A 15,128-nucleotide genomic window follows, 5' to 3' on the forward strand; every position below is an offset into this window, starting at 1 on the left:
TAAAGAAGCCAAGCTTTCTTTCTGATGTGGTGCTCTTTTTAGGACAAACGTGGGCCTGAGAAGTGGATGTCAGAGGTAGGAACGGCAGCCCACAATTTATAGTTGCTGACCAGTGTGTATCACTTCAGATGAGGGAGATATCAGCCTCCACAGGCGAGTGTCAAGGCAGAAATGTGGGCAGAGGGGACCTGCGAGCTCTGAGGTGAGCATTTGGGTCACATAGTATCCCCAGGCCAAGTGTGCTGCCAACAGGCAGGAACAGGTGGTTGAATGGGAACTGCACTCATCAGCGAGGGGACACGGACGAGGGACAACAGCTGGGCTGTGTCCGGGGAACGTGCCTCAAGGCAGGCTGGACTCCACAGCCTCTGAAATAAACAACTGGAGATCCCCAAGGATGTTTCTTCTGGGGGTCCTCTCATGTCTGAAAGGAACCATGAGCTTTGGGCGGGGAGAGTGAGATATAAATACATGTGTGTGCGTATATATATATATATATATTTTTTTTTTTTTTTTTGAGATAAAAGTGAGACAGGAGGAGGATCTGGTTTAGTGAGGAGGAGAATGTAGTGCTAATCTTGAAGAGGTGGCAGGACTTTCACGTGGATCTGCCAGGGCTTGTTGGAAATGCAGGATCAGACCTTAGAAGAGGGGTCATAGTGGGAGGCATGGATTCAGGGATTTGGGACACTGGCATTTCATTAAAAGCAAGAAAGAGTTTAGGAAGAAAAGTGAAGGACCAACACCCACTTTAAGGATTAGGGAGAAAAGGGTGCATTCTCTTTTCTCCCTAATCCTTAAAAAAAAAATATATTTTTCTTACCCAGTTGCAGTAGTTTTAACAGTGGCCCCAAAGGTATGTCCAAATTATAACACCTGGAATATGAAAAGGTGACCTTATTTGAAAAAGGGGTTTTATATATAAATTGTGTATCTTGTGATGGAATCACCCTGGATTTACATCCTTCTTGTAAGAAGAGGAGAGAACTGTTCTCACCATGTGAGAACAGAGGCAGAGATATAGATCACAAGCTAATTGCTAGTGAATTTGACCATTCTCAGGAATCTAGGTGATTTTATGAAAAGTAAATAAAAATCTTTTTGTACTGGAAATTGGCTTTCTGGATGTAGTCTATGATAAATTAAGTTGAATAAAGGAATTCTTTTGGAGAGTAAGAGTTTAAAAGGGAGGGATAAATTTAAAAAAACAAACCCAACAACAAAAAGCTTATTTGCTCCATGAATATAATTGTTGGCACATAGTACTTTGCCAATAAAATTCATTTGGAAATGCATACTTTGTTTGATGAATAAAAATATTTGTGTCATTATTGAAATTTTCTCCAATTAGTATAAAGAGAAGAAATACTTTCATGTGGTGAACGATGACCTCACCATTGCTAAAGGGAACAAGTGGAGAGTCTATTTAATTCCCAATCACCTGCACTTGGAAATCTGGTAACTGACTAACCCTCTGGGTTATCCTTAAAAACATTTCTATTCTTTCCATCTTAGTTCATTACTGAGTCTGAGAAGACCGATTTGACCTTCAAAGCAAAAAGCTTAAGGGATTTAGTTATGATTTTTGTTAAGTTACAAAAACATGCTCAGGCAATTAAAATAATTTTGCCTTGATATTTTACATGGAGATATATTCGTATAGAGTGTAGAATTTATTTTAGTTCCTTTATGGTTTATGGACTCAGAGAAGAACCAGTTTTTATCCTTCTAGATCAAATTTTCTTTTCTTCTGGGCTTTTCTCTCAATGAGATGAAAGGCAAATATTTTGTGGGTCCACAGAAAGCTACTAAGGCAATGGGCTTGTCACCCTACTCCCAAGTTTTAGTGAACTTCCAAGCATGGCTTGGAAGCTTTCTTTTCCTCAGGTGAAACTTGCATTATTATAAAAACATCTTATGTAACCTGAACAAATATTAACTAAAACATAGAGCCAAACTTTAGTTTAGAATTTAAGTCAGGCAAGGAGGTCATGTCAGATTGAAGGTTTTATATAGAAAGTGAGCAAAGCACTGCTACCAAAATAGTGTATTTGGGAGTATCTTGTTGCATTCCTGTTTACAGCAATAGTTCCTGCCCACCTGTGTGGCCTTGCTAAAGGATGGTGACAGTCATTTGATTGGTATCTGCTTTATCACCTGTTGAATTATACTCCTCATCAGCTGGCTGGCTCAGTTCTCTCCCAAGCTGTGAATCACAGAGTGGTCTGTGTGGGGAGTGGTGACAACCTTCACATGTCTAAGCAGCTGCTTATAGCCACCCCACAGTGGTTTACATGGTAGGAAGTGGGATTCGTGCTGATTAATCCAGGCTATACTTTGAAATGGTTTACTTTGATGTTGTTGGTTGTTTTTTTCTTTTGTTTTGCTTTTTAATATGCATTAATCATTTTTCTTATTTTTTATTGGAGTATATACTTGCTTTAAAATGTTGTGTTGGTTTCTGCTGTACAGCAAAGTGAATGAGCTATATGTATACACATTTATACATAGCTACCCTATGGACTGTGGCAGGCCAAGCTCCTCTGACTCCACTATCTCTCAAACTTAAGTCCATTGAGTCAGTGATGCTATCCAGTTGTATAGCATCTCATCCTCTGTCACTCCCTTCTCCTCCTGCCTTCAGTGTTTCCCAGCAACAGGGTCTTTTCCAGTGAGTCAGTTCTTCACTTCAGGTGGCCAAAGTATTGGAGCTTCAGTTTCAGCATCAGTCATTCCAATGAAGATTCTCCATTAGAAATAGGTTCTCATTAGTTACCTATTTTATACGTAGTAGTCATAGTATATATGCCAATCCCAGTCTCTCAAGTCATCCCGTCCCCCATTTCTCCCCTCGCTGTGGTGTCCACACATTTGTTCTCTACATGTATGTCTCTATGTTTGCCTTGCAAACAGGTTCATCTGTACCATTATTCTAGATTCCACATATATGTGTTAATATACAGTACTTATTTTTCTGACTTACTTCACTCTGTATGAAACTCTCTAGGTCGATCCGTATCTCTACAAATGACTCATTTCATTCTTTTTATGGCTAAGTAATATTCCATTGTATATATGTACCATTTATCAATTCATCTATTGATGGGCATTTAGGAAATGGTTTACTTTTATAGTCAAGGCTTTTCTGTTGGTTCTTTTTTTTTAAAAAATTAAAGTAAGTGAATTTTCCGTTTAACAGAAATATATTGTTTCCTCTTATATCCTGTTAGCATCTGTGAACTGTGCAACTAATACTGAGGGGTGGAGAAGGTTTACAAAGATGAATTAAGATACCTTGTTTTCAAGGGACAAGAAAATAAGACAGATATACTAGGTCCTTAGGAGTGATTCATTTAATATGCTAAGTATAGAGGGACTTTGTTGCCAACAAAGGTCCATCTAGTCAAAGCTATCGTTTTTCCAGTAGTCAAGTATGGATGTGAGAGTTGGACTATAAAGAAAGCTGAGGGCTGAAGAATTGATGCTTTTGAACTGTGGTGTTGGAGAAGACTTTTGAGAGTCCCCTGGACTGCAAGGAAACCTAACCAGTCAATCCTAGAGGAAATCAACCCTGAATATTCATTGGAAAGACTGATGCTGAAGCTGAAGCTCCACTACTTTGGCCACCTGATGCAAAGAGCCAACTCACTGGAAAAGACCCTGATGCTGAAAAAGACTGAAGGCAGAAGGAGAAGGGGCCAACAGAAGTTGAGATCACTGACTCAATGGACATGAATTTGAGCAAACTCTGAGAGATGGTGGAAGTTCAGAGGAACCTGGCGTGCCACAGTCCATGGGGTCACAAAGAGTCGGGGACAACTTTAGTGCCTAAACACTGGGGCTTCCCTGGTGGCTCAGTGGTAAAGAATTCACCTGCCAATTCAGGAGACATGAGTTTGATCCCTGATCCAGGAAGATCCCACCATGTGGTGGAGCAACTAAATCTATGTGCCACAACCATCAAATTCATGTTCTAGAGCCTGGGAGCGGCAACTATTAAACCCACGAGCCCTAGAGCTCTTTTCTGCAACAAGAGAAGCCACCACAAAGAGAAACCTGCACATCACAACTAGAGGATACACCCCACTGCAACTAGAGAAAAGCCTTCACAGCAATGAAGACCTAGCACAGCCAAAAATAATATTTAAAAAATGGCATAAAGTAAAAATATGGGGGTGGGATTTTTTGGATGGATCATTAGCTAATCCAAAAGTATGGGGAACGTGTACAACATTAGTGGACAGTTTGATTGCTTGAGACCAGATTGTGGAAGGCCTTGGATGACAAGCTAAGAGATTTGTACAATACAGGTGATGGTCATTGAAGATTTATGGTGGATATTAGAGCAAAAGAACAACATGAGCAAAGTTTATGGGGAAAGTCTAATTTTAACTAATTATAATTAATGCAGGAATTAGAAAGAAAGAAACTGGCGATGTACAGACTTATTTGCAAGGATCTGATGCCAGGATCCTGAGAATTCTTAACCAAAGGTGGTAGTTTAGGTCTGGAAGGGATAAAGCAGAGAGAGGTTTTTGCGAAGTATTGATGAGACTCAGTGTCTTGTAGATATCTGTATTTCACACAATAGAGAAGGCAAAGATAAGTTCTCTAGAAACCTACATGAGAGAACTACTAGACGTAGGTAATACAAATATAGGAACTAATGCAAGACCAGAATCTGTGTTTGATAGGCCAGTGTAATGTTTGACTGGAAATTTATGGCAAGTAGTTAATGCTAGTAATAATGGGCTCTTCCTCAGGAAAGGCACTGGGGCTGAGAAAGCAGAATTAAGAGTGAAGGAACTGGGGTATGATTTATCTGGTAGGAGTTGGAATGAGGAATGCTAAGATTTTAGAAGAGCAATTTGGAGGAGGTGAGAAGTAATGATATGAATGTCACAGAGGAAGATGTAATACTACCTGTAACAAATCAGACCCAGAGTGTGAAGAAATAAAGGTTAATGATGCTCTGGGCTATAGTGGTGTCATAGACAGAAAAAATCATGACTGAGATGGCGAGAATTTGGGGGTGGGGACATGCTATTATTGGGTTAGGGAATCATGAGAGTAATGATTTTTGTTTGTACATGTAATAAGATGCTTGAAGGAGAGTTAACATGCTGTTTCTAACAAGCTGCCAGAGATTTCTAAGAGTGGAATCAGATTGCAGACTTGGGACAGCTGAAATGAATGAGGAACTGACCAGTTGAATGAAAACAGAAGAGATAGAAACATAAATCTGATGTTAGAAGTAAAACAAATAATGAAGGATCTCGTGGATTTTATCAGAGGATTATTGCTTATAACTGTAGGAGATGGAAGGAAATACAGCAACTCTGGAAAGGTGGTTTCAAAAAGACGGTAGTAATGACATTAAAAATGTGGACGAATTAAGGGAGTTGAAAATTGTGAAGTCATTGGAATTAGGTTTGGGTGGTGGAGTTCAGTGTTTCATTGGAACATGTAAAGAAGGGAGGGGGCAGGTGTAGGATGCAGGCCGTGGGACCAGCCCATGCTTACACAGCATTCATTTTAATTGGTAAGGATGCAGTTATGTTAACTGTGAGTCCTTTTCCTCTGGGGTTTAAAGTTTTTCTCTAATCTTTCTCTATTAAATCTCTAAACTTTGTTCTTCCAGAGTCTTTACTCCTTTCATATAGCCAACTTCAGAATGTTCTAGATATAATAGTCCTAGAAGCCCACTTCTGTCTGTTCAAATTTGACTCTGAAACTATGAATTAGACCTGGATTAAAATCTGAATTCCTCTAAGTTACCTAGACTTTAAGAATTCCCATTCTGAAAGCAGTAATTTAAATGCCTTCTCCTACATCATTAGCAATACTTTCTTGGCTCCATCTGTCCTTTCAATATAATTTAAGTCTGAAATTTGACCCTGTTATTTATATTTTAGTTTTGAGGATGCAAGAAGATTGGGGGAGTTAGGAGACTGGTAGGTAAATAAGTGTCAGTCACTCAGTTGTGTCCAACTCTTTGCAACCCCATGGACTGTAGCCTGCCAGGCTCCTCCTCTGTCCATGGGATTTCCCAGGTGAGAATACAGGATTGGGTTGCCATTCCCTTCTCCAGCGGATCTTCCCAACCCAGGGATTGAACCCAGGTCTCCTGCATTGCAGGCAGATTCTTTACCATCTGAACGACTGCAGCTTATCTAGGAGACTGGTAGGTTCTCATGAAATACTAATAGCCTGGAGAGGTCTCTGACAGCTGAAGTGCAAAATCCTCAATTTATGGAAAAAGTTTTGTTCCTAAAGCTCCTTTCTCCTTTGGTTGGGAGTGTACATTTGCTCTTTGACTCACAGCCAGAGCCGTAAACAATGGACAAGTTCTTACAAAGGCCTCAAGTTGTAACATGTAACCTCATTGTCGAATCCAATCTCCATTTCTAATCTTAGTCTAAAAGAGATTAACTCAAAATGCTAATATGTACTGTCTTTCCACCCCTCCACAATTCTTGGTCCCTCTTCTGCCCACTGCATTTAGAGTTGCAGGCAGACGTTCTTTTGAAAACATGGTGGTGGGCTTAGTCATAGACCCTAGGGCTCCAGAGTGCAGGAGAGCATTGGAGGAACACTGAGGACAGCACTGGAGCTTTTACCAGGGCCCTGAAGCCCTTAGGAAGGACTGTGAAGAATGGGGTGCTTGGAATTAACCAAGAGGGGGACCTAGCAATGTTGGGTCCAAGGGCAAGGATGCAAAGAGGAAATCAAGCTCTTCTAGTGACACGAGAGAGTAAAGAAGTGGAGCCCTAACCCATTTTTGAGTCTTTTGCCCTTTATTTTAATTTTCATTTAATTCTTATGATAACCCTGAGGAATGGGTAGGTCTTCTGCCCATTTTGCATATAAGCTAGTTGTGGCTCAGCAAACTAAGGAAGTTGTCAGTCTCACTGCATGCAAGTTGACACAGCTAGGATTTAAACCAATTCTGCTTGATTCAAATTCCTTCTGCCATACCACAGTGTGCAGAGGGACAGGAGGAGAAAGTGTTTAGATGCTATTCTGTGGTTGTATCTGAAAATCCAAGACCATGTGTTGTATTTCTTTGATTTCTCTTCCCCATTTGTTTCTTGTCTGTGATGTGTTCCTTTGGTAGACACACTCCTGCCCATCCCAGGAGACAGCTGGGGTCTGTTTACATCCAAAGCAGAAAGAGTTTCAACATCTCTAGATGAGCTGTCTGTGTCTCTTCACTACATTCTTTCTATCTGGAGGCAGGCAGAGCACAGCTGTGGCTGTTAGGCCAAGAGTACAGCTGCAGTCAGCCGCCAGTTGACACCACAGCACGTGGTGACATGGTCCCATTACTCGAGTGTGCCCTGCTCAAGCTCCTGCGTGATTGACATTTGCCGGGACCACAGCTGTGGGAAGAATTCTATGTACTTTGTAGGAACAATGTCACTACGCTTCATACTCCATTTGCCTCATGTTCTCATAAAATTACCCTACATCCAAGCTTGTTTGCAAAAAGCCAAACTACTGGTTGTCCTACCCATGTACTGCTGCTGCTGCTGCTAAGTCGCTTCAGTCGTGTCCGACTCTGTGTGACCCCATAGACGGCAGCCCACCAGGCTCCCCCGTCTCTGGGATTCTCCAGGCAAGAACACTGGAGTGGGTTGCTATTTCCTCCTCCAATGCATGAAAGTGAAAAGTGAAAGTGAAGTCACTCAGTCATGTCTGACTCTTAGCGACCCCATGGACTGCAGCCTTCCAGGCTCCTCCGTCCATGAGATTTTCCAGGCACGAGTATTGGAGTGGGGTGCCATTGCCTTCTCCAACCCATGTACTACTCTTGAGGAATTCTGGTGATCAATTGACTTTGTAGGTTGTTATTGCCTATGAGATCTTTGACCAAAACTATGTTTCATCCTGATTTTAATGTGGCTAAGTTAAATACTGGGGCTTCCCTGGTGGCTCAGATGGTAAAGAATCTGCCTGCAATGCAGGAGACCTGGTTTCAATCCCTGGGTCAGGAAGATCCTCTGGAGAAGGAAATGGCAACCTGCTCCAGTTTTCTTGCCTGGACAATACCATGGACAGAGGAGCCTGGTGGGCTATAGTCTATGAGATCGAAAAGAGTTGGACATGACTAAGCGACTAACACTTTCACTTTCAAGTGAAATATGATGTATATTTTGTTCAACAAAAAAGGGACCCAAAGGATAATACATCATTAATGCAATTGGTGGTGATGGCTGGTCGATTATTAACCTTGAGAAAAACAAACTCACTGACAACCAAGAATAGAAAATGTAAATTGTTCTTACTTAAGTGTCTTTATTAGGCCTCTTCTTCTTCTTCTTTTTTAGAGCTTAAAATGATGAAATGAAACTAACAGAAAGTATTTCCTTTTTTTCTATTTTTCAGAAAAAACCACTGTCTGCAATAATAAAGGAAGTCTGTGATGGGTAAGTGTTACTCAGGATTTATCCAGGGAGCTCCAGGCAGCATATTGAAAGGCAAATAAAATATTCTTGTGCAGTTGTTAAATATTACTCATTAAGTCACTATTTGACCTGCCTCAAGACACCAAGAATTACTGTGTAATATTTCCTTGTCTTTTCTACCAAAACATTCTCTCTGTTTCTCAAAGAGTGGGAAGTGTAGAAGTTCTGATATGTGGACACTGGGATTGATCTTATTTACTTTGAAAAGATGTGGTTCATTCATCCTATTCAGCAGGAAGCAGTCTTAAGTTCCCGAAGTTGAGTGCACACTTCATCTGATATAAAATGAGAAGACCACTCAGGTCCCCACAGAAGATAAAATAATTTAAAAGACAGATCAGTGGGTGGTTGTGCTGCCACGTGGAACTTCACAAAGATAGTGAGCTTTCCTACTTCTCTTGGGCTGCTCTAACAATCCATGCATATGGAAGTTGCCTGAGGTTTTTTGAATTTTTAAGGCAGAACTATGAATAGAATTTTACCTGGAATTTGTTTAAGACCTGCGATCCTTAAATGGACAGAGGAGACTGGCGAGTTAGTCTGTGGGATCACAGAAGAGTGGGACATGACTTAGTGACTAAACAACAACAATTCTTAACTGAAATGTTCCAGTCTACAGCAAGCATACTGATTGGGGATGGTAGACTACAGAAACAACTGAAATGTAACAATTATCAAAAATTTAAATTGCATTCATTTCCTTTGTTTTCCTCTTTCTGCTCCATTTACTCCTTCATCATAGGGAGGAATGGAACTTTATATTTAATGAGCCCTCCCTCAAAGCTGTGAAGATAAAATACTTAAAGGGTGAACAATAGGCTTGAAATAAGATCTTGTCTCAGGGTCATGATAAGGGGGCTAAAGTCATTTTGTTTTAGGAACTACCCTGTGCGTATCTTGGGTACTGGCCCAGTTCCAATCACAGGGTGCTAAGTTCATCTAACTGTATCATATGAACATGAAAATGATTCTTTTTTGTTTTTGTAATCAGCTTTTGCTTGCATTTTTCAGATGGTCCCTTGCAAACCATGAATACTTTGCACTGCAGCATGCTGATAGTTCAAACTTCTATATCACAGAAAAGGTAGGTCAACCACGTTATTTAATCTGGAACACTTATATTTAAAGGAAATTAAAACATAGCTGATGTTTTCTCTGCTCAAGACTAAACATGCTGGTCTAAATTTTACATCTCTCACGAAAACAGAGTCTGCAAAGCAACCAACCGCTACTTTAGTATTAACAAGGGGATATTTAGCCCATTCAAGAGTAAAGACCAAATATGTTTCTGTGTTCTGTTTTAGCAACAGCATTTGCCTTCTAACAGTGAATTCACTAATGATCTCTCTTCCTTATTGCTTGGTTTAAGTATTTATTTGATACTTAATGACTTAGTCAAGCTTTCCTTTCTCAGACTTTTTTTTTTCCTCAGGATAACCTCTAAGCCCTGCTTAAAGTTATTCAAACAATGACAAAAACCATTTTGAAGGTGGCCTTGTGTAGGCATTGAGTGTTCTGTGGTTCTTGGGAACTCTGCTTTCTTCGTGGGTGATTTTAACTGGGAAAATTGGAAGTGAGAGAAGGATTGTAATACTATAGTGGCTCTAGCAGGAAGTACAATTAATATCCTAGAGATTCTGTGGAGCAGGGAAAAGTAACATTTATTGAGCACCTGCTGTGTGCCGGAAACTGGGCCCGCCTCCTTACATCTGTTTGTTGATTTCGTCCACAAGACTAACCTGTGGTGGAAACCGCATTGACTTTGGTTAACAGATAAGAAACTGAATCGGAGCAGTCAGGTGGCTTAGCTAATATCTCAGGAGTGATAAACCATAGAACCAAGAAGCCAGTTCAGATCTTTGTGCTTCTATCACTTTTCCTTTGGGGAATTCCTGGAGAAGTTTAGTATTCAGCTCGGTTTTATGGAGAGCTCACTGATAGGCGTAGGAGCCAAAATTGTCCTCATGGAGCTGATGGCCTTTGGGGTTGGTGGGGAGGAAGAGGATGGGGTCTCAGTTTTCATCACAGGAAGCTGGCTAGCTCTGGGACAGAAGTGAATATAGAGTGCTCCAAGAAAAGGGAGAACCGGGTGGCCTATGGCTCCTGGCTTGCTTTGTCCCAATCCGTAGAGCGATCTTCAGTGTCCCTGTGAATGAAATGGTGGCGGAAGGTGGAGGCACTAATAGGGTCTGTCCCACTGTGACTGCCCTCTCTACCCTGAGGAGGCAACAAGTGTTCAGTCCAGCCCTAAGGGAAGACAGCCAGAGGCCTGGAAATGCTTCTTAGAAATTGCTTATTCTTCCCAGATGGGTCCTGGAATTTTCATAGCTGATCATGTTTTCTTCTGCACACTGATGGCCAGAAAGCTGAGAGTTAACATGTAGCCTGGATTTCCTGGCCTGTGTTGTCTTTATTACTTGTACTTGTTCCTTTGATTTATTCCTTAAGCACTCAATTTTGTGTCTTTCTTTTCTTCTTGCTTCACTTTCTTAAGATTTTTCATTTATTTTATACTTATGTTGCAGGAAGGCGGACCCCTTCCAGGGCCTGAAACTGGGCTCTTGTCTAACACTCGGAAATGAATTGTCCGAGGAGACACAGGTGCTGACAAAGCAAGAGACTTTATTGGGAAAGGGCACCCGGGTGGAGAGCAGTAGGGTAAGGGAACCCAGGAGGACTGCTCTGCCTCGTGGCTCACAGTCTCGGGTTTTATGGTGATGGGATTAGTTTCCAGGTGGTCTTTGGCCAATCATTCTAATTCAGAGTCCTTCCTGGTGGCACACACATCGCTCAGCCAAGATGGATGCTAGCGAGAGGGATTCTGGGAAGTGGACGGACACGCGGTGTCTCCTTTCAACCTTTCCTGAACTCTTCGGGAGTTGGTGGTGGCTTATTAGTTCCATATTCCTTATCAGGATCTCCTGTCATAAAACAGCTCATACAAATGGGTACTATGGTGTCTGGCCAGGGTGGGCGGTTTCAATCAGTGTGCTTCCCCTAACACTTATATAATCTGCATGCTATTTATGAGATAAAGAGAATGTAAATAAATAAAAGTTAAATGCTAGCAGTTGAATGTATTGTTTTTGATTCCTTTAAACAGAAGACTGTCTCACTTTACCTTGATCCACCTTTTAAAGGTAACTAAAATATTGTGACTTTGGGGGTATATTGGAAAAGACTGAATGGCTTTCTACTATTTAGGATACGATATGAAAAAATTTAAAAATTATGAAGTGATAAAAATATAGGACAACAGATATTATAATAGAGTTTTTCAACCACCACCAATTAGTGGGAAGTGAAATCAATTTAGTTGGTTGCCGTAACATTAAAAATTAGAATATAATAAAAGTAGGCCAGAGTACATCACTCATGTTGTTTCTGAAAAACTTGGGTCATACACGCACACACACACACACACACACACATATAATACAAGTATTTTGTGCTGGTTTTATACCCTAGGTTGTGGCCCAAAAGCCACTGAGTCACAACAGCTCTGCCTTTGATAAACCATGTTGGTTTGTGTCCCCTAATGACTGTCCGTCTTCTGTCTTCATTGTCAGGAGACCTCAATTTATTGGTGATTGCTAAGGATGGGCTTCGCAGACCAGAGAACATCAACATCACAGGGAGCATCTTTTTTAAATGGAGATTTCTCAGATCCCAACCTCCGAGACTCAGAATGGGTGGGCCTTAGATATGGCCTAGGATTTTACACTGTAAGGGCCCTCTGGAATTCTGATGCAGATACTCAGGGACCATTAGGAAGAACACTGCTCTGGGACCACTTTTCTGAAGACTTGGGGCCCCAGTGTCCCAGGCACCGTGCACCATGAACAGAAGTCGTATGCTAAGTTTCATTTAGGAGGGTGTTGATGTACGGTCAGTTGTTAGAATAATTTAAAAATTCATATATTGTTTATACTTTTATTCCAACTAACATTAATATCTACTCAGAAAATTCAAACTACTCAAATCAAAAGGAAAATTATTATTTCATTGGGCATGCTAGTTATTTTCTCTGAGGAGATCCTTAACATTGAATGTAAAGGGACTGCCACCTTAATCTGTTACGTCTTCACTGCCCAATAGCAAGGATTCTTCCTTTACTAAAAGTTTAAGGAATGAGAAAGCTCGTTTTTTGTTTGTAAATAAAATGTCTTCACTCTTCCTCCTGCAGCTGTCTCTGGGCATAGCACATGCGTGTGACACAGAACTCGATGCACACAGGGCAGGAGATGGACCTTGCATCCTGGGTCCACAGGGGTCAATCTGAGCCACCTTCAGTCTGCGGTTAGGTCCATCTAGTTCTTTGCAAGTATTCCTAAAAATAGAGTCCATTTCCCATTTTGAAGTGATGTATTTAGCATCATCTTGGTTACTTACAGCCCAGTGAGTTGTTAGGCAATATTTGCGTTACCATGGTAACCACTGACTAATTTTTGAAACTTGTGCATATTCTTAGTTACTGACTTTCCCTTGTATATGAGGTGGTTCCCCTCCCACTGGCAGAGATAAAATATCACCTGTAATTTTAAAGAAGAAAAATTCTCCAGCTCTGGCAGGACAAGTTAACATATTCTGTAACTGACGGATGTTGACGGTCTTCTAAGATCCTCAGGAAGGCACCTCCCCTGCTTTTCTCATGTTATCCAAGCCCATTTTCTGAAATTGTCTTCATTTGCTTATTGGGCCATTAACTTTTGTTTTTCAGCACAAGGGAAAAAAATGTCATATTGTCGAGCAGCGTTCAGCAGAAGCATAGCATGCAAATGCTTAGAGAACATTAAGATTCAGCTATTTACAAGTTCAGATTCTGCCCCAGAAACTTTATATTTCAAAATGATGGCTCAGAGACAGAGAGAGAATACAAAATAAAAAGTGAATTGTGTATTTTTCAGCTTTATTGAGGTGTACTTGGACAAATAAAATTGTGAGATATTTAAGCATATGTCATGGTGGTTTGATATACATACACATTATGAAATGATGCTTATCTAGTTCATAACACAGGCATCACCTTTAATTATTTCTTTGGTGAGAACATTTAAATTCTAGTCTCTTGCCCTGTGCTGTGCTTAATCGCTCAGTCATGTCCAACTCTTTGCGATCTCATGGGCTGTAGCCTACCAGGTTCCTCTGTCCATGGGGATTTTCCAGGCAAGAATACTGGAGTGGGTTGCCATGCCCTCCTCCAGGGGATCTTCCTAACCCAGGGATTGAACCTGGATCTCCCACACTGAAGGCAGGCTCTTTACTGTCTGAGCCACCAGGAATACTGAGCCACCAATACATCCAAGAATACTGGAGTGGGCAACCTATCACTTCTCCAGGGGATCTTCCTGACCCAGGAATCGAATCGGGGTCTCCTGCATTGCTGGCGGATTCTTTACCAGCTGATCTACCAGGGAAGTCCTCTAATCTCTTAGCACATGTCTATACAATACAGTGTTATCAGCTAAGTCATCATATTTTACATTAGATCCTGAGACCTTAGTCATCTTATAATCCGAAGTTTTGTACCCTTTTACCAACCTCTTTTTATTTCTACCAACCTTCAGCTCCTGACCACTTTTTCTACTCTCTGTTTCTCTGCCTCAATGAGTTTGACTTTTTATTTTTTAAAAAAATTCCACAGATATGGGATTCCATGCAGTATTTGTCTTTCTCTGTCTGACTTCTTTCCCTTAGCATGATGCCATGAAGGTACATCCATGTTGATACAAATGGCCAGATTGCCTTCTTTCTTATGGCTAAATAATATTCTGTTGTATATTTCTACCACATCTTCTTTATTCATTCATCCATGACATCTCTTAGGTTGTTTCCCTATCCTGACTATTGTGAGTAATATTTCAATGGATGTGGGAATGCAAATATCTCTTCAATATCATGTTTTCATTCCTTTGGATGTATCCCCAGGAATGGGACTGTTGGATCGTGTTTTAATTCTGTTTTTTTTTTTTTTTTGAGGAACCTTCATGTTTTCCCTAGTACCTATACCAGTTTACATTCCCACCAACAGCGTATGGGGGTTCCCTTTTTTTTCACATCCTCACCAATACGTATCTCTTTCTATGTTTTGTTTTTGATAATAGCTATTCCAACAGGTGTGAGGTGATTTCTCATTATGGTTTTAATTTGCATTTCTTTAATGATGATACTGATTAGTCATATACTTGTTGACTACTTGTCTTTTTTGGAAAAATGTCTATTCACTTTCTCTGCCCATTTTTTAAAATTGGAGTGTTTTTTTGTTTTTGTTTTTGCTATGGAGCTGTGTGAGCTTGTTATTTAATTTGGATATTAGCCCCTTATCGGATATATGATTTGCAAATACTTTTCTCTGTTTCATAGGTTGCCTTTTCATTTTGTCAGTGCTTTCCTTTGCTGTGAAGAAGCCTTTTAATTCAATGTAGGCCCATTTGTTTAAGTATTCTAGTAGAATTTGTCTTCTGAAAAGATAATTTTATATATAGAGAGAGGGCTAAAGTGGGTGGTCCATTATCTTCATGGCAGTCTGATGATGCCAGTATTATTATCTCCATTTTACCATGAGCAAAATGAGACAAGAGAAAGATTATGCAACAGCTTGTTTAGGTCGTACAGATGAGCAGTGGTTGAGCCGAGGCTTGGACCCTGGTGGGTCTGCCT

The 15,128-nt window shown here is 40.6% G+C and overlaps 1 protein-coding gene across 3 annotated transcripts in view; it reads left to right on the forward strand.

The window, feature by feature from the left end:
* Nucleotides 1-15,128, forward strand: part of ELMO1 (engulfment and cell motility 1) — a 584,995-nt gene that overhangs the window by 138,385 nt on the left and 431,482 nt on the right. For all 3 annotated transcript variants that reach the window (XM_025292040.3, XM_025292041.3, XM_006053724.4), the window contains exons 3-4: nucleotides 8,389-8,429; nucleotides 9,480-9,552. In XM_025292040.3, coding sequence (XP_025147825.1) covers nucleotides 8,389-8,429; nucleotides 9,480-9,552 — 114 coding nt within the window. The remainder of the gene's footprint in view (nucleotides 1-8,388; nucleotides 8,430-9,479; nucleotides 9,553-15,128) is intronic.

The sequence above is a fragment of the Bubalus bubalis genome, chromosome 8 (assembly GCF_019923935.1).
Source record: "Bubalus bubalis isolate 160015118507 breed Murrah chromosome 8, NDDB_SH_1, whole genome shotgun sequence".
NCBI lineage: Eukaryota > Metazoa > Chordata > Mammalia > Artiodactyla > Bovidae > Bubalus > Bubalus bubalis.